Source organism: Myripristis murdjan, chromosome 3 (genome assembly GCF_902150065.1).
Source record: "Myripristis murdjan chromosome 3, fMyrMur1.1, whole genome shotgun sequence".
In the NCBI taxonomy this organism is placed as follows: Eukaryota; Metazoa; Chordata; class Actinopteri; order Holocentriformes; family Holocentridae; genus Myripristis; species Myripristis murdjan.
The window spans coordinates 19,818,201-19,836,929 of record NC_043982.1 but is presented as its reverse complement, the minus strand read 5'-3'; the positions used below and the strand labels follow the sequence as shown (position 1 = coordinate 19,836,929).

The following is an 18,729-nucleotide window of genomic DNA, read 5'->3' as shown; positions in this document are numbered from 1 at the left end:
ACAAACGTTTAAAGATGATTAGGGGCACAGACTGACAGTGAGGAATGGTTGGTCACATGAAGTTTTCCAGATGCTGTTTTGGTCTGGTGTTTGTTTGGCTCTCTAAATGGATGCTGTGATGTCTGGGGATTTGTGGGGAGGGAACAGAGCAGATGGACTGACCTTTGACCCTATGTTCCACTGAATAAATAGTAGATTACCGAGTAGCGTGTTTGGGCTCCACCAAATATATCTGGCACTCTAATGCCATCTAGTGACCTGTTGCTTACAGATAGTCAACCACGCAAATTTTCATTAGTTATTCATGTCTTCTTTTACCTTTATTTAGTAAAAGTTTCTGCTGAGAATGCATGTTTTTTTTTTTTCACTCCATTGGCACATTCATACAGTTATTCCATCCATTCAATCATACAACCAGAACAGCCACACTCCTCTGTTGCTGCACACTGAGCAGCCTCACTGCAGCAACTATCGCTCAAAGGGGGCTTATTCAAAGGCAGTGGCTGCTGTTGAAGGAGGAAAGACTGTGATACATTTTCTTTCCACACCCAGAGATAGATTATCTTGTTATATTGTGTGTGTGCTCTTTCTTGCGCAGTGTGTACTCAGATCATAGTTTAACTGTTGTCCATAGGGGAAGGCGTCAGCCAGAAAACAACACAGACACTGACTTTGTGTAAAGAGATTTATTCCAAAAGCTACATTCCTCTGACGGTGGAGAGGTGAGTGAGATCATATTCACCCCACCTCCTTCCACGGTGCTCAAACACAGCAGCTTTTCCCTTCACAGTGGTAAACTCACAAACATAGAAAAGATGGCACTGTAGACAGTCACGGTACTCATAATGATAGTATAAACATAAAAAGTGCTTCTGCTCAACTGCGTGGGAGTGACCAGCTGCTTCTGTGAGTCTCCTGCAGCTAGGACACACTCGTGAGCTGATGAGGTGGGTAGTGCTGGACGTTGTTGGAGCTTCTTAGGCAAAGTTTTTCTTCAGGAAGTTGATGAGTCCATTGGTGGAGGAGTCGTGGGAGTGAACTTCTGTCTTATCCTTGAGCTCAGGCTCAATCTTCTTTGCCAGCTGTTTGCCCAGTTCGACTCTGATGTGGAGGGGAAAGCAATGCAGACAGACACAGAGGAATCATAAGAGCAAGAATAGGCTGAGTTTATTGGATATTAACAGGAAATGTACAGGGTTTAATCAGAAATAAACAAGTTCACTCTCAAACACCTAAATCCTTTTAATTTTGCTTTCATGTCAGAAATCATTTTGCAAGTATCTAGATATTCATGTACTTGTAAAATAGCCCATGGACATATTTGTAGGAATTGTGATGCAGAGAGGCAGAGAAAACATAAAGATGAGTAAAAATTGTGAGAAAAAAGGTGCATTTTTCAAGAGCTTTCCTTGACTAGATCTGAAGAAGGGCAAATAGATGTGGACAATGACAGAAACATCTGATATCAGTCAGTGTTTTACTCACCCCCACTGGTCAAAGCTGTTGATCTCCCACATTACACCCTGGACAAAGATTTTGTGTTCATACATCGCTGTAAAACAATGGAAAGAGCCGTTAATACAACACAGAACTGTCTACAAAGAGGGTGAAGTGGTTGATCGCACCGATTGCACTTTCATCTGTGCATTGTGTCGCTTGGGGTGGAATTTCCAACTGTGGGATCAATAAAATGCTACTAATAATACCACTTCTGTTTAAATTCATAAAACTGAACACAGCATCACAGGGTGCAAGTTATGTGATCTGAGGTTTGCTCTCACCAATAAGTGCTCCGAGAGTGTGAGGTGTCAGTTTCTTGAAGATGATTGAGTTGGTTGGCCTGTTTCCTTGGAAGACCTTGATTAAATAAACAGAATTACAAATAGAATAAACAAAGTAAATAAATAGTGAGTCATCTCACAGTAACTGATCATCATCAGTTTATTCATCCTTGGATTCAAGTTTGGATTGTTATATGTTACATAATTATGGCCACTGGGGGGCAGTAACCCCTTAAATAAGCACATGTACTCTGCTATTTGCACTTAATGTACACTTATCTCACACACTAAGTATATCATTTGCTTTGCAAGAGTGGCTAGTATCGAGAGAGGCTAGTATCGTTAAATTCAATATTAAGTTATCAAGTGCACCAAGGCAGAGTGAAATAAACTCAAAGATCCACCACATATCAGGGCAAGTGATGCAATATAATAATAGAAATGAAAGTCAAGTAAAAAAAAAAGTGGCATGTAATTGTAGGTAGGATGTTACAGCTGTACATTTTACAGCATTATGGATACATGCGTACAGTCAAGGGCTAGATCAAGACTTGACATAAATATATTTTGAAATTTATACCACTGTATACGTATTTGATATATATCTAAATATGAAACAGATCTGAAATCTTTCATTGTGAGAAACATTTCCTCTATGTGTTGTTACACTGACCGACACCACAGAGGACCGATGCTATCTGCAGGGTGTTTAGAATTCATATTTGCCTTGTCTTGACTTACTTTGTGTGGGAGGATCTTCTCCAGAGCCTCTCCACTCAGGCCACTGGCCTCCAGCTCCTTCCTGGCTTCCTCTGTGGTCTTGCCGGTCATGAGAGCTTCTGTCTGGGCCAGGAAGTTGGCCAGCAAAATCTGCAGCCACATCAGATACACACGGCCTCAGACACAGTGACTCATGACCTTCTAGTTGAGACATGGTGTCTATTTCCACCAGGCCATCCAAGTTTTCAAAGTATACATACATGTTCTTCTGGATTATTCAAACTAAATTTGTATTACTGGCACCATCACGCTTAAAGTTATTATTTGGGACAGAAGCTTTCAATTTAGGGACCAAAGACCCCCATGGCTCATATAATGATTCATGAAATGTGAGGTTAGGTGAAGAGGTGAGGATGCCCATAGACCTGTGTACACACTAGACTACTAGCTCACACCTAAATGCCATGAAACAGTGGTTTAGGTAGATTATTCTTTAAGATTGTCCAGTATTATGCAACAGTACCTTGTGGTGCAGGCTGTTTCTGATGGGGTGATGGGTCTGGGCTGGGATGAGGAAGTCAGCAGGCACCATGCGAGTTCCTGTGTTGAACACAGTTGGACCGCATTAGTTACTCATTTGCTCTGTACATGCATATAGGCAATCTGGGATCTTTACCTCTGACAGTCAACACAACAAACTATGAAAAAATCATAGCTAAAAATGTGGCAAATGAAAAATACAAGTAGATGCTGGGTTTAGTTTCCAACAGTCAAAAAATATGTGGCTTGGGAGTCTATGAATGTACACTTCTATTTATTTTTCAATTTAGCTGAACTTGGTGTAACTTGCCGCATACCCTCTGGTTTGTAGACACTGAATCGTGAATTTTTGGTAATGATACCTTGATGGATGAGCTGGTAGAAGGCATGCTGTCCGTTTGTTCCTGGCTCTCCCCAGACAATTGGTCCAGTGTGGTAGTTCACACGTGACCCCTGGTTAGTGATGTACTTTCCATTGGACTCCATGTCACCCTATGGAAATAACACTCTTCAGTGCCTCTCTGTGCAAACATGGATCAATACTGGAAATGTATACGCTTCGATAATTACTGTTACAGCAGGTGTTTCAAGTCAAATCATAATATCTATTGTTTTTATTGCTTTAACACCCAACTGAGTTGTTTTATTGTAATGCCATAAAATAATCAACATGTCTGCATCCCTTTAAAATCCTTCATATTGTGACTGTATCCACAAAGTCGGGGAATGTGGAGCACCCTGCCCGAGCACACTGAGCAAGCTCTTTCAGCATCATCTTTTGAATCGCTTCTTAAAATAAACTGTCATAGATTTTCTTTTATGAAATATTCATGATTTTGTTATCTTTGATGGAACTTTTTTTTTTTTTTTTTTTTATCTTATTTCATTTCTGTTTTTATTTTGCTCTGTGAAAGTGCTATTAGATTTCTTTCTTGCTGGAGAGAGATTTGTTCATTTTCTCACAAATCAACACAGTCCAGGATCTGTACGTGGTAACTGATTTTTGGGTGTATTTTCCCTTTATGTCTTGAATGATTCTTTTGTGTCTCTTGGCTATTTGCAGAGACGTGCATGAGACGCACCTGTTGGAAATAGGCGGTGAAGCGGTGCATGTACTGGTCATAGGGCAGCATTGCGTGGGTTTCAGCGTGGAAGAAGTTGTTGTACCAGATCCCCAGCAGAGCCAGCAGAATGGGAGCGTTCTTATCCAGAGGGGCAGTGCGGAAGTGGTTGTCCTGCAGGGGAGGGTTTCATGTCACATTTACACACATTCACATATCCTGTATCATGCTGTGGCAAGTGTAAATCTGCAGCAGATGCCGTAATCTTACACAACCCACACAAAACGCGTACAGTGATCTCACCCTGGAGTACCTACCATCCAGTGAGCGCCTGAGAGAAGCTTCTCAAAGTTGTCAAAGCCTGATGAGGAGAGGGGACAGGCGACAGAAAAATCAACTGACTGACGGAACAGTGAAACGGTGGAATTGGTGGATGTGACTGAATCAATACAAATCGGAGTGATATTTACAGTCTACTGTCCCTCTGCCCTGTATGTGATGTCCTGTGATGTGCATGTGATGAGGCGTAAATTCTCAGCATGTCTCAGCATGAATCACAGCAAGACAAATGTGTGAACATTTATTCAACTTGGTGATTCTGACTGATTGACGGATTGCCAGGTTGATTGAAATGATTTTATAGCATGAATGCATATAGCTTAGATGACTGCAAAATAATGTGTGTATCTACTGTACATACCAATGTGCAGGGCAATGGCCATTCCAATTGCAGACCACAAGGAGAAACGACCACCAACCCACTGCAAAACAAAATGAGGTGGTGTAAAATAAATAAAAAAGGTAAAAATAGTTTCATATGATGGCTTATATGAAACTGTTCTGCAAAACATAAATTTAGGATCTTTTGCAGAAGTCCTGATACTTTTTCTCACTAAAGAGCAGGCTAAAGAAAGTGACACAAGAGCCTTTGGGAATGCCACCTGTAACACACACTGTACATGAAACAAGAGCAAAACTTCTGCAAGCAGCCAATTTTCTGTGACATAACTGGCATATTAGGGCAGAGTTACCCTTTAAATACCAACAATGTAACTAAATGTAGCTCCCTGACCTTTGATGCAGCCCAGGCTTTACAGTAACCTCTGCAAGAGAGAAGGTCGCTACCAATAATAACATACTTCTCAGGGCAGAGCCGAAGAGAGAGGCTTCTGATTACCCAGCAGCTGCTGACCAGAGCGTCCATTCCACCTACTTCACAGGTCAAAAGTCTAACCTATTTATAGTCATTGCCTAAGGCCCCATCACAGCCCGGGGTTGCAGACAGGACCTGCTGCACACAGTGTGCATCACAGCTTAAAGAGCACTCACATCCCAGAACTCAAACATGTTCTCTGTGTCAATGCCGAAGTCCTTCACTTTGGGCTGGGGAAGAGACAGAGAGAAAGGCGGGATGAATTGTAATTAGATTCCTGAACACAGATCAAACATTTGTTTTGTAATAGCACCTTGTGAATGAACACAACATAAACTTACGCCGTTAGTGGAGAGTGCCACAAAGTGTTTGGCAACAGCAGCTTTCTGTAGAAACAGGGAGAGGAAACATTAAGAGATGGATATGAATATAATACAATGGCAATGCTCTGCCGCTGTTTTAAACAACAGGATACTCACGTCTTTTGCATGCTCGAGGAACCACTCCTTGGCAGACTCAGCATTGGTAATGGTCTCTTGGGTGGTGAATGTCTGCCGAGGGACAATGAGAAAGAGGTAGACGCAGCTGGATAAGGAATTTCAATACAACTTGTCATTTGCCTACAAAAAGTGCATCAAAAAAACTGAACAGTTCCCCTTTCCAAAAAGAGAAATCCTCTAATTCAAAGGAACTCTTTGTCCAAAAACACAAACGATATTTTTCCAGTTACGACTAGTGAAGTCTGTCCACCCATTTAGTTTCTGTATGATTTCATGAGATTTCCAGTGAGTGCAAATTAGAGGTGTATAGATACATTTTGCTGGTGTTCTTCCACAGGAAATAGTTCCCAACAAAAATCTTCACAAACCCAACACTGTGCATTATGTCTGGTATCCTTGCCATTGTTTTTGAGTTCCACATGTAAATCTTAAATGGTTTGAGCTCCACAAACAAATACCCATCCCGTCCCATTGTATGGGGGTGAAAGGAGACTGGGAAGATCATAGCAGACTGGAAATCTTGCAGATCACACAGAAAGTATCTGGATGGGTAGATAAGTAGAAAACATCTTAAAAAAGAACATGTCTCCAGTGACGTGTTCCTTTAAAAAAATGTCTTATACACTTACAAAATATTGCCTCCTTGAAAATATTGAAGATATTGCACATCGTAACCTTAACATCATAAGACTTATGTAGCTGAGTAGCTGTTTTTGAGGACAGAACTGTCCATTTTTGATACTGACTAATGAAATGTAAGTAATCAAAATATCCTAAACTATATCCTATGTCTAAAATGTCCTAGACTATATCATTTTTGAGTGACCACTCATTTCCACTGAGGACCGGCTGACCCCGCCACCTCTGTGTGCCAAGGCTGGAAGGCTTATATAAAAAACATTCAGACATGAATGCTGGCTGATGTAACGTTGGTTTGAACTCCTTGGAGGAGTGTGACATTGTTTACAACCTTGCAACACAACCAGGTTTTTCTGCTTGAAAAGGTCTAGAGCGGGCTGTCGCATGTTACTAACTACAGGATAAACTGAATGTGTAAGCAACTGATGTAGTTTGATGGCTAGTGAAGTAGAACATGTTTCATCCTAAGATGAAAAATCCTTTAAGACGTCTTTTCCTTTATTCTGGTGCTGCATGCAACATTTGTCACCTTGGATGCAATGATGAAGAGAGTCGTCTCAGCATTGAGTTGAGCCAGGGTTTTGGCGATGTGGGTCCCATCAATGTTGGACACAAACCACACATGAGGCCCGCCCTTCGAGTAAGGCTTCAGAGCTTCAGTGACCATGAGTGGGCCCTGAAATTCAAGTCATTTCAAGGTAAAGTTAGACAAACAAACAGGCTCATTATAAAGTTATAGAGGTCTTTGGGGAGCGGCAAAAAATTAAAAAGGGGGAAAAAACATTACTGCAAATTTCAGCGTGACAGAATGTGACCAGAAGTTGTGTTTCTAGGTGTATGCATAGGTGTGTGTATATGTGTCCTTGAGTTCATATGAGAATAGTAGGACAGTCAGGGAAGCGATTGGAATATCTGTTGTGGTGGAGGTGAAAGTAGATTTTGAGATGTACTAAATAAGGGAGTTGTTGGTCTGAACATATATACAGTTGTGTAAAGCCTATTTGGGACTTTTCAGTTTCAGTCAAATGTATGATGAATCCATTCTTCCACAAAAATGCATCATATGTGCACTCACAAGGTCAGATCCTCCGATGCCAACATTGACAACATCTGTAATGGCTTTTCCTGTGTAGCCCTTCCACTCACCGCTGCGAACTCTCTGTGTTACACAACAAAATGGAAACAGATAAACACAATCACTATAACCATTAACTCAATTTGGATTCAAATTGCTGACAGCTGCATGTAACCTGTCACAAGATAGATTATTTAACTCATGAAAACACTGGATATTAAAGCAACAAGCTTCATGGCAGTGGATGAAAAAAATATGATAATAATCTCATGCTCCACTCACATGACAGAAGCCCTTCATCTTCTCCAGAACCTTGTTGACTTCTGGCATCACATCCTTGCCACCAACCATGATGGGAGTGTTGGAGCGGTTCCTCAGAGCCACATGGAGCACGGCACGGCCCTTCAAAGACAGGGAGAGATAATACACATATGTATTAACACTTTGCACTATTTACTGTTGGCTGCTTACAGCCTTGGTGATACAAATTTTAAAAGAGCAAGCATATTATTATATGATTTTTGTGGTTGCTCATCTAGGAATTTAAGTATCTCCTACTATTCTACAAAATGCCTAAAAACTAAATTTAATATCCTGCCAACAACAGAGGAATTGAATGCTTTTAGTGTTGATGTTATAGTGTCAGCTAAAAAGAAAATCTATTATTTTGGTCAGGATCACTGCAGATGTGATACATAGAAAAGTGGCAGGCCTTCTTCTGCTTCTTATTTTATCACTGCTGTGGCTAAAATGTGAGCAGACGTTTTCCATGGATTAGCACTTCTGCCAAAAACAATTTCATGTGTGACAAGATTTTGTGTCACATGGCGTGAAGGCAGTCTCAGAGGTCTGTTCACTCCACCAAGATAAATGTCTAAGGGTAAACATCATTGCAAGTCTAGTTACAGCTGAAATTGGATTAAAAATGTGCACCTCAGTGAAGTTGATCTTCTCTCCAGCGAACATCTTCTCCCTGGCAGCCTCCACTCCTCTTGACTTGGCCTAGTATGAGATTACAAACACATACATTAGCTGATCACTGCATAAGCTAAATCACCAAAATGTAAATCTAAATAATGAAATGGCTTGGAGGGATCTTATTCATCAAACAGTATAATTAATCAATAAATTCCACCTGTGTGCATTTGATGACATATGATGCTGTTAACATCATATGTCCAATAAATGCACACTTGCTGCTCTGAAAAAATGATAAGACTTCAACTCAGCCATGATGGACAGCTGCCAACATCAGCTCTAGATATCTGAAATAATGTGAATAATTTTGGTGGACAGGACTTTACCAGATCAACCAACATCTTCATGACTTCATCAGTGATGAGATTCTTGGAGTAATCCAGCAGAATGTCGCCATCTTCCGTCTTCAGAGTTGTGCTGTCCAAACACAGAAAGGCATCAGTGACGTAAGCAGACTGAAGACAATAGAAAGACTGTGACAGTGAATGAAAACATAAGAGTGACACTGCTTAAGCAGTATGCCAGCCTACTGTAATATGATCCTGTGATACATTCAAATATCAGTGGTAGTTCAGAAACTAGTTTGCAACTATATTATTAGGTAATGGCGCTGTGCATAGGCTGTGTAGGTATTTCTTTGAGCTTGTCCAGGAATTGATATGAATGTAAATCCAGCATGTAGTTAACACCTTTTTAATGGGTCAAATGGTCTTAAATGGGCTTTGGTGTGCTTATTCTCAAATCATATGTACTGAATGCACTCACAAGTGAAAAGAATGCAGTTTTTCTCCCAATGCCCTTTTGCCCTAATATAGTTGACATAGCACGCACAAGTGTAGAAGCTGATTTGAGTACATACACAGTAACTATTATCTTAAATATTGCACTGTTGGATGGTGCAGTGAATACAAATACATTCAACATAGTGCACAATTACAGACAAAATGTGCTGCAAGTTTGAACAGGATGAATACCTGAACTTGTTGAACCTCTCCTTGTCAGCATCGAACATATGCCTCATGTTGAGGTTCAAGGCATGGGCTGTGTACCAGTGCTGCAGCTTCTGGAAGTTGGGGTCGTGTGTGAGTCCCATGTTGTCGAGAGGAGCTTGCCGTGGTCCGTCGTGCTCAACTAGCCTGGCTGAGTGGGACCGAGCAGGTCAGGGACAGAACCTTTTGAAGGGCATCCACTCCGGTGCCACACTTGCCCCTCCTACAAGTGACACTATATTCAGGGCTGGTGCATGCCACACCTCCCTGCTTTCCTACAGCGCCCCAGAGCATGTTGATAGTGGTGGGTCATTCGCACAGCAGCACACAATGTTCTCCAGAGAGTTTACTTCAGTGGTCTGCTTAAATGTCACATCTGTTTGTATTGTTTGTAATGTTGGTAATTACAGTATTTATGGTTATTCTACTGCTGCACTCACTGTAATTCTCTTTGCATGAGAGTATTGCCTTAATATTTGTGTTATGGTCTGCCACTGGAGGTCATCTTATAAAAACATTTGCACTCTGGTAGTAGTCTTACATATAATACATTAGCAAGAGATTTACATTACAGACAGTAGTGGATATACCTTGTGTTCTTATTGAATAACCATATGTACATGCATAAAGATTTAATTAGCTAATGCTCTTTTGTAGCAGGTTATATTGAGTGGAATGGCATGGAGTCCAACAGTCAAAGCCACAACCACCTGCCAATAAAGGCAGCCCATTTCTGTGAATGTCACATGAAAGATTAGTTCAAGAAATAAGAACCAGGTTCAAGACACTAGAACTAACCAGAAAGACTTTTTAAATGTATTTTGTAATGAAAATTTTCAGATCATTTCTTTGTAAAGTCATATATTTCAATTTAACACTTCATTGCATAATTAATATATTTTTGGATCAATGACAGAATCAATTAAAAAAAAAAGTTTATATTTTACATTCCATATATGATTTCTTCAAATTAAACTTCAAAGACCTTTATTTTTCTGTCAGGAACTTCATTAGTAAAAAAGCGTCACGGCAACACATAACACAACATACAATAGAAACCAGGTAAAAATCCGTAAGTGCACCTAAGTAAGTCTAAAATAGATTGAAACCGGTCTAAAGTGTGCACAAAGGAGACAATAAACTTAAAATGTCCATAGGTGGAGCTAGGATTACAAAGTTAGACTACAGATAAATACCAAAACCACAATAACTGTATCTATAATTACAGAAAATAGCGAGCTGTTCCACAGAATACGCAGGGAATAAAGAACAGGCAGAAGACCTAGAAAAAGAGGAAAAAAGAAAAACAACAACAATGAGGTTTTCTCGCCCCCCAGTGTTTGATAAACAATATTACATCCTATGTTCAATACCTGAAAACGGCCACCTGGGGGCGATAAAGTCCACAAGTTACTGTTGGAGGCATATGGACTTCATGAATGTGATCAGCATACTACTCTCGAAAGCTTCTGAGGTAGCAGCCCTCTCACACGGACGATAAAGCTACCTCAAAAGAAACATCTCACATTAAGCTTCCGGTGGTAATGATGTCTGAGTGATATTTATCTGGATTAGTTTGGCATTGGGTGTCAACTTTTGTCGCGTCTCAGTGAAACAGCGCCCCTCAGATTAGACAGAGAAAAGTCTCGCCCGCTGTACTCACAGAAAGATTCGTCAAGTTAACCAGACACAGGCGGTAGTCAGACCGATTACGGAAGTTGAGTCATTTTACTTATAAAATAAAAGCAAATAATATGTAACTTCATAGAAAGTGAGTGATGTTAGATTTTCATTGTATGAAGATAAACCCAAACATGTTTGTTCTATTTACGCCGGTTCGCTGTATCACTCGAAAAACGTTGCAACACATGCTCGTCGGAAGCGATTTTATTGTGAAGGTAATTACAGGAAGTGTTGTTTTTGGAGTGTAGCTGATTTGACACTGGCTGGTCATACAGACAGGGGATTCGCTGTCAAGAGGGTGGATGCCCAGAGCTGGTGAGCGATGCGGTGATTAACTTAACATTAACTAACATTTTAGTCTTGTGTTTCACTGAAGCTGTCTGTAATTTTCCTGGTTGGGATGAGTCTGTCTGTTGTTGGGTCGATGCTGGAATCTCGCCGAGCCGGTTACATTTGTTGGTGGTTTCCCTCAGCGATGAGAATCGTGTCGCAGAGAGCTAACTGGGTAGCTAACATTACCTCACTTAGCTGTTTAGCTAGCTTAGCCTGGTTAGTACCAATACAACTAAATGCGCCCATTATCGGACACGGACCCTTTCTCATGTGCGTCCTATCTTTTCCCCGCAACATCTGGGACAACCAACCCTCGCGAACAGTTACTCCACGGTTTTCAAATAGGTTTACCAATGCGTGTGTCATCTTTTGTCATGATAACACCTATTTCGGAGCACAACCCCAATTTGATCTCTGTTAATGGAAACAGGCGCATCCGCCTATGCTAACGCAGGACGAGCGATTGGCGGTTTCCTTCCTTCAGTCTCCCTCGGCTCTCAAGCCTTGTATCAGAGAGTGATGCTCCAGTCCAGATCCCTCCAGATCTTGTCCATAAATTATTGTGGAAGAAGTACGAAAATGCAAGAGAATCGAGAGCATAATAACGATAATCACGCTCCAGCAGCGACCGGGCTCGTTCGCCCGTCCGATAACGGAGCCAAGGTTTCGAGGTTTATATGCGCTGCGTTGGTAATCGCCCATCACGCCAAAAATATGATGTAAGGTACGCAAACCTTATGGTACGGTGCATGGTTTAGAGTTGATGTGACAGTGTAACTCGGTGGTTTGGATACATACCGATAAAAACGGATGAATCCTAGAAAAACTGCGTTAGCTTCTTAGCTAGCAAGCGAGCGCCCTGGCTCTGTTTGGCCAGTGGGCGAGTGTCAAAGTGGGGAATGCAACGAAGCCCAGCGCCGGTTAGCTAGCCTCGGTGTTTGCTGGTACATTTTTATGACATTCGTTTTTCTAACATTTGCAGCATTGCTGCACCGGTAGCCCTAAAGTCTACCCGGCTAAATTGTGTTGTAGGGCGTTAAAAAGGCCGTATTTATATCTTGCGACATAGTGTTCCCATGACTCGGGCTATGTCACATCAGAGAGTTTCGATGAAACTGGCTAACTGCGCTTGCGGGGATTCCGTTACACCTTCCTGCTAAATAGTGATCGGATTCTTAAATAGTTGCTTGGCAAGTAGATCACCGACCAGGTATCACTAGTTAGCTTGCTCTCTCATCTGAGTGTTATACTTGGGTAACAGTGCATTCCAGTTGCATTCAAAGAGAATGGCCTGATAGCAGCCGTGCCGCCTAAGATAACGTTTGTTAGGTGTCTGCAATGTGAGTATTGTCTCCAGTTTACAGAGATTTCACGCAGCTAACCCGGGCACTTGGGTCATCCACCGAAACTCTGGAAACTGCTTCTTCCACATAGTTGTAGCAAACTGCAGGCAGTGGTGTCAGTAGTATGTTTTATGGTCTCTCCAGTGCAGAGGAGACAGTCTTAGGAACGTGCCTAAATATCATTGCCCCACTTCTCTTGGGGATGCAGCCTGCAGCAGTCTAGACAGAGATCTCTGCACTGGGATAATGTGAAATATGATTCATGTTTGGGTCGTTGGGGTTTAGAAGTTCAGCTAAAAGGGATCATTTATACATGAGATCTGAAGCTTTGTACTCATCAGGAGATGGATGGCTGTATAATTTAACATCAGAGGGACAATGCTATCTTTGACAGACTGTAGATTTGAGTGTAGTGTTTGCAGTGTCTATATGAATGACTTGACAATATTTTAATGGCATGTCTCTATACTGCTTGCAATTTGTTGTTTGAAGGAAGTATTATCCAGGGCTGTAATGTTTTTCATCATCTGCTGTGGCCACTGGCCTGGCTGGTGGATTCTGAAATTCAGGATCCATTGACAGTATTTTCCAGGCAAAATGCTAATAAAATCGAAAAACAGACATGATTGATAGTAGTCGCACTGGCTGGTAGAGCAAGGAAACTTAACAAGCCTACGAAAAAACTGCACCAGGATTTTGTCAGTGGCTGAGGTTCAGCCCAAATTTACTACCAGTGCTGGTATTTCATCAAATTCTAATGTAGGAGTTCTGTAATGAATAAATGTTTGCTCAGAGACACATTGTTTGCACAGAAGTGGATCAGAAGTCTCCTAGTAGCATTTGTGGATTATAGTGATCATTGATGCAAAATCTAAAGTAGCAAAAATGAAGCACAGGGTGAGTTAGTACTTTCTTTTTTTTTTCTTTGTAGAGCAGTTTAGATGGTCAGGGGATGGCTTAGTATAACTTTGACTGCTAATTCAATCTTAGTTAAGTTACAAATGATACACATGTTTCAGGCTTGGAAGTAGGTGTTTTTAAAGGGCAAAGATTATCAGTTTTTTCCCCTTTGGTTTTGTTTTCTGCAGGCTTACACAGCTTTTATAGAAACAAGCCCAAGCCTACATGTTGACATTTGCCACAGCTGTGTCACTATGGAAATGTGAGCTTTGGTCTGCAAAATTCCTGTCTCTGTGTGGACACATTTCTCTCCAATAGCTCATTCAGCTCCGTGCCCAAATAACTGTTTCCACTTGTAGACCAGTGCCCAGGCCTGAGTTGTTTTTGTCATTGTTATTTATCCATATCAGATGTGACCAGCAGTGACACTTTTCCCGAGTCTAACACTGAATCCGGATGCATGTGTGAGGAAGTCAACCTACAGTCACAAGATTACTGTCTGCGTCTGCCTCGGGTGGAGTACAGCCCAGGCCTGAGCTGCACTGGCGCTATCTCCACAGGCCAGAATGATATTTCCTTCAACAAAGGAGCATTCTAGTATTTCTCTTGCTGCACAGTTTTAGATTATGCAGATGAATGTCACAGAGGAATCTTTGATGGGGGAAGGGGTGGAGGATTAACCCAGGCCAGTATTAGAGGGAGGATTTCTAACACTGTGGATTTGTTTTCACTGTATGCTATCAAAAATGGCAATTTGTGAACATGTTCATTCAGTTTTCTTTGCTTTGACTGCATTTGAGCTTTTGGAAGAATGTGAGTGAATGTTGGTGTGAAATTCGACCTCAGCCTGTTCTGTTTTTTTTTTTTTTTTTTTTTTTTCCTCAAATCGTCTGTGGCTCCTAGCTAGTTTTTCTTAGATGAGATTCTCAGAAAGCTGCCGTTCTCGAGTTGATCTCATAGGAAAAACAGGTGTTACAGGAAGGAAGTTAAATGTTACCTTAAGGTTGTAGAAATAGCTTCCACTCTGCTCGCACTTCCATGCACATGTATTCTAAGAACAAATAGATGTGGCTTAGCCTCATTGAAACCTTGACCAGTGGGGATAGTTGAGTTGTGGTAGCTCCTCACCATTCGTCCCCTTTCTGCAGACCCATTTTTTTGTTGAGGGTTCTTAAGGGGGAAAGAAAAGGTTAACACGAGATGCCAAATAGAAATGGTATACACCATCTGAAAGCAGCACTGTGTGTCAAGTTATTATAGTCATAAATCTGTAATAAATATTGTTTTTTAGCTAGACACCTATTTATTTTTTCATCTATGTGTATAAAGGTCAGAACATTATGACTCAAGCATATGTGCCTTCCTGTGCTCAGTTGTGTCTCATAAATTGTTGAAGCAATTTTTGGCACGATACCATTTGTTTCTTAGATTTGGTGCAGAATTTAACTGTTTTTTTTACCACTGAAGAATTGATAAACATGGTCAAAAATCCAAAATACCACAGTAGGACACTAAGAGCTTGAGCAAATTCATGCTTTGATTTGGTATCAAAAACTTTTGACATTTGGAGATTTCTGTGAGAATTGCATTTTCAGTGGTTGGATGGTGAACATTCTGTTCTGGATATTGCTCAGAAATCCCCCCTTATTTTCAGTATGCTGAGGAAAACCACACATCCTCTGAATGCCCCAGGTCTCTAGTTTGTGGTTGTAAAGTTTCATGAGGGTGTGATTATCTAAGAGGTCGCAATATTCATTTTATACAGTGACGTCAATTTTCAAGAAATTGTCGCACTAATTTGAAGTGGTTATTTGAATTGTTATGGGGGCTAACATCATCACATATGAACACAATTAGGCCCATTGAATCCACAAGAGTCTCAGCTTTCCATTCAAACCAAATTTATTCAATTCCAAGACTGTTTAGGCCCCAGTATGCAGAAATATCCTATTTTCAAATAGGTGAAAACAACACATTTGTACTGCATGCAAACAGTGGCATGGTTTTTGCACCAGAATGCATGGAATTAGCATGAGGTGGGCATGTCTGCAAAAGGAAGACTCAAGACTCAAAATTTAGCCTAAATTTGGGGCAATATGTAGTCCCCTTGCCGACAACCTAGCATGACATACTAGACACTAATCAGTTCCATATGTTGTCTAGTTTCATATGAGTGATATCTTCACTCTGGCTTTGAAACTGAGCCTGCTACAGTCTCTAAAAGACAGTGTGTTGGCTGGGCCCACCATTGGGCCGTTGGAACATTAAAGGGTTAACTGGATTTGATTGTTTATTTTGATGGATGGAGTACAGTTGTCCATAACCTAACATTAGACTAAGCCAGTGGCTCCTCACCTTTTTTATGCCCTGGAACACTGTTTGCTCAGACATGTCACACACAGCTTAGGAGGAACTGACTAAGAATCATTTCAGTTATTAGATTTGTGTGTAATTGTGTGTGGTGAGGTCGGTGCCGGGACATTATCATTTCATAGATTCACTCAGCATACTGATGGACAAAGGTAACTGTACATTGAGTACAGTGAAAAAGGACAGTGTAAGACATACAGTACAATAGACGATGTCTTTGTCACTGAGTTACTAGCCTATATACTGAGATTGTTGCAGTGACCGAAACCACTGGAAACCACTGTCCAGCTGTTTTTAGATTTGCTATGTGATCGAGACTCTAGTCTAGTATCAAGTAGGGGTGGGAATGTGTACAAAAAATTCTAAACGTGTACACGCGCCTTATAATTGCGTGTACACATAAAATCCATCGTCCTCAACAGTCGACACAGGCTGCATGTCGAGGGCGACCATTTCCGCAATTAAGTTGTTAATTGCTTCGTTTCGTGGCTTGTCACATTTTCTGGATATGAAATCCTTCATGCTCGCTTGCTGTTGTCGTCCTCCACTTGCACGCTGGGCTCTGTTCCCAGGCTATTCGGGTGTTTCCACCGCAGGTGTTTTACCATTGAGCCTGTGCTGCTACCCTTAAAGGCTAATTCAGCGTGACACAGTGTACACTTGACAGTGTCTCCGCTTACGTTTCTTTCAAACAAACAGCCAAAACAGTGCTTCTATTTTTGGTGGATGCCATCGCGCTTATGAGTGAACTTAAAGTCACATGATGAAAAAACAATGTGCACGCGGTTAGTGTTTTTTTCTAAACGTTTATGATTGGCTAACCATGTACACGTGCACACGTGTACAAGTCCCACCCCTAGTATCAAGCATGTGTGTGAATCTTGACTAGACATGGGACTGAAAGCGTTTGTGGCACGTTTCAGTGTGGACGGCCTGTAGGAAAACAATTTGAAAATGCTAGTCAAAAAACAAGTGTTGTGTAACATGGGCAGAACACCAAAATGCTGTTTTCGAATTGTCTTTGAGTTAGTGTGTGGACCTGAAGTGTGTTTAGCAGCTGAAAACTGTGTCAAACAGTCCACCTCATCTTGAACTGAATCCCCGTCCATCTGAACTGGTAGACAAAAATGGCTCCAGGAGCAAATTGCAGAACTATTTTGCTTACAGAGCCAACAAAAACAGGCACCCAATTCATATCAAAGAACCTGTGCAAATGTTGCTGCAGAGCTGTCCAGGGGTCTTTTCTCACAAAGTATGCGACGAAAAACCTGGCTTCATATGAAAAGGTTTATTTGAGGTTACTTAACAGATCAGTACAGAATCAAGCAGGGGACAGTAGCGACAAGGATTGTGGTACAGAGAGAAAAAGGGAAAACCACAAAAACTAAATTACAAAGTCAGAAAAAAACTTTAGCTGGATACTGCAGATCAGCTGTATGGAAAGATTCTCCCAGGAGCAAAGTTGACCACCTTCACATTTGAATTTCCTGTTGCTCAGTGGATTATGACGTTCATTTTTTTAACTTTGTGAACAATGTGCAGTCTTTCTCTACCAGCTTGTCAGTTTGTCTTCACTGTGGACTGATAAAATATATTATAAAATATATTTCTATTGTGGCATAATTCCTTTTAAATTATCTTAAACTTAAAGGTACTAAATGAAACAGTTCTGAAGTATAGGGCCCTACCAAAGCAGTTTAGTTTTTAGTTATTTTATTTAGGAAGATAGTTTCCATATCTGTTTTACTAAGGAAAATTTATGTTTCTAAAATCAAAAAGTGTTCAGTCAGTGAAATTGACTGAATTTGTTCTTGGGAAGTACAAGTGACATAGCTTCCATATAGTGGAAATACTGAGGTTTTAATGGCCCTTATGCTATATTGTTTCAATAAACCTTGTCCTAAGCTTGGTGTAACTCCAGACTATGTCTGATTGTGACACATTTATAAAAATATTATTACTTTTCTCTTGTATTTTTCTCTAAGTACAGGCATACTGTTGTCACATGCTGTGGGAGTACGACAGCTGAATTTTGGAGAAAATGCAGTCTGATTGGAGGGTTGCAGCTCTGGTTAAGCTGAAGCTGAAGCCTGAAAACTAACTTGACTGAGACCCCCAGGCTTGTCTGGAAGCCAGATTTTGCCCACTCACTTAGCTCTGACTTAACTTAAAACTTTCCTGTAGAACCAAATTTTAAAACAAGCCTGGTTTCATGGGTTTTGTCACTCCATGGCATAAGAAGGTCATGTGGAGCAGCACTTGTTTTTGTTTGTCTGCCATGGTATTGTAATGACATTATTAAAGTTAGTTATTGCATCAAAGTTTAGAATTGTGATTTGTGACATTAACACTAATTTATATGTACATTTGATACATGAGGGGAACAGAAAGATGGAAGAGCTGCCAGCCAAGGACAAATCTGTAGTAACTGTTATACAGCAGTGATGCTTGATTATGGCAAGATTTCAAAACAGTGAAGTAAAATGTGTATTTCAGGAGTGGAATTAATGATGAAGATGGGATCAAAAGTTGAATTTGAATAGAATATTTGAAAGCAAAAATACAACAAAAAACAAACTTAAAGCACATTGCTCATCTTTGGTCTCGATAACATAGAAGTGAAGAAGCCTTTAGTGTATGTTATTCAGTCATTGAGCGTTAAAT

General features: G+C 40.8%; 2 protein-coding genes across 3 annotated transcripts in view; one reads left to right on the top strand and one right to left on the bottom strand.

Annotated features, from left to right (window-relative positions):
* Window positions 1-726: 726 nt before the first annotated feature.
* Window positions 727-9,634, bottom strand: gpib (glucose-6-phosphate isomerase b). Its single transcript, XM_030081707.1, has 18 exons — window positions 9,422-9,634; window positions 8,774-8,864; window positions 8,403-8,471; window positions 7,752-7,871; window positions 7,470-7,553; window positions 6,924-7,070; window positions 5,735-5,806; window positions 5,597-5,641; window positions 5,432-5,485; window positions 4,803-4,863; window positions 4,420-4,463; window positions 4,124-4,276; window positions 3,404-3,533; window positions 3,025-3,101; window positions 2,523-2,651; window positions 1,782-1,857; window positions 1,486-1,552; window positions 727-1,101 (listed from the first exon to the last, which is right to left on the bottom strand). The coding sequence occupies exons 1-18, from the start codon at window positions 9,538-9,540 to the stop codon at window positions 978-980; spliced, it is 1,662 nt and encodes a 553-aa protein (XP_029937567.1). The 5' UTR covers window positions 9,541-9,634; the 3' UTR covers window positions 727-977.
* A 1,757-nt stretch (window positions 9,635-11,391) lies between these two features.
* Window positions 11,392-18,729, top strand: part of garre1 (granule associated Rac and RHOG effector 1) — a 52,322-nt gene continuing 44,984 nt past the window's right edge. Inside the window, exon 1 of one of the 2 annotated variants that reach the window (XM_030048414.1) lies at window positions 11,392-11,434. The gene's annotated coding sequence lies outside the window, so the exon portion shown is untranslated. Of the gene's footprint in view, window positions 11,447-18,729 lie in introns of both variants that reach the window. The other variant, XM_030048415.1, reaches the window with a different exon arrangement.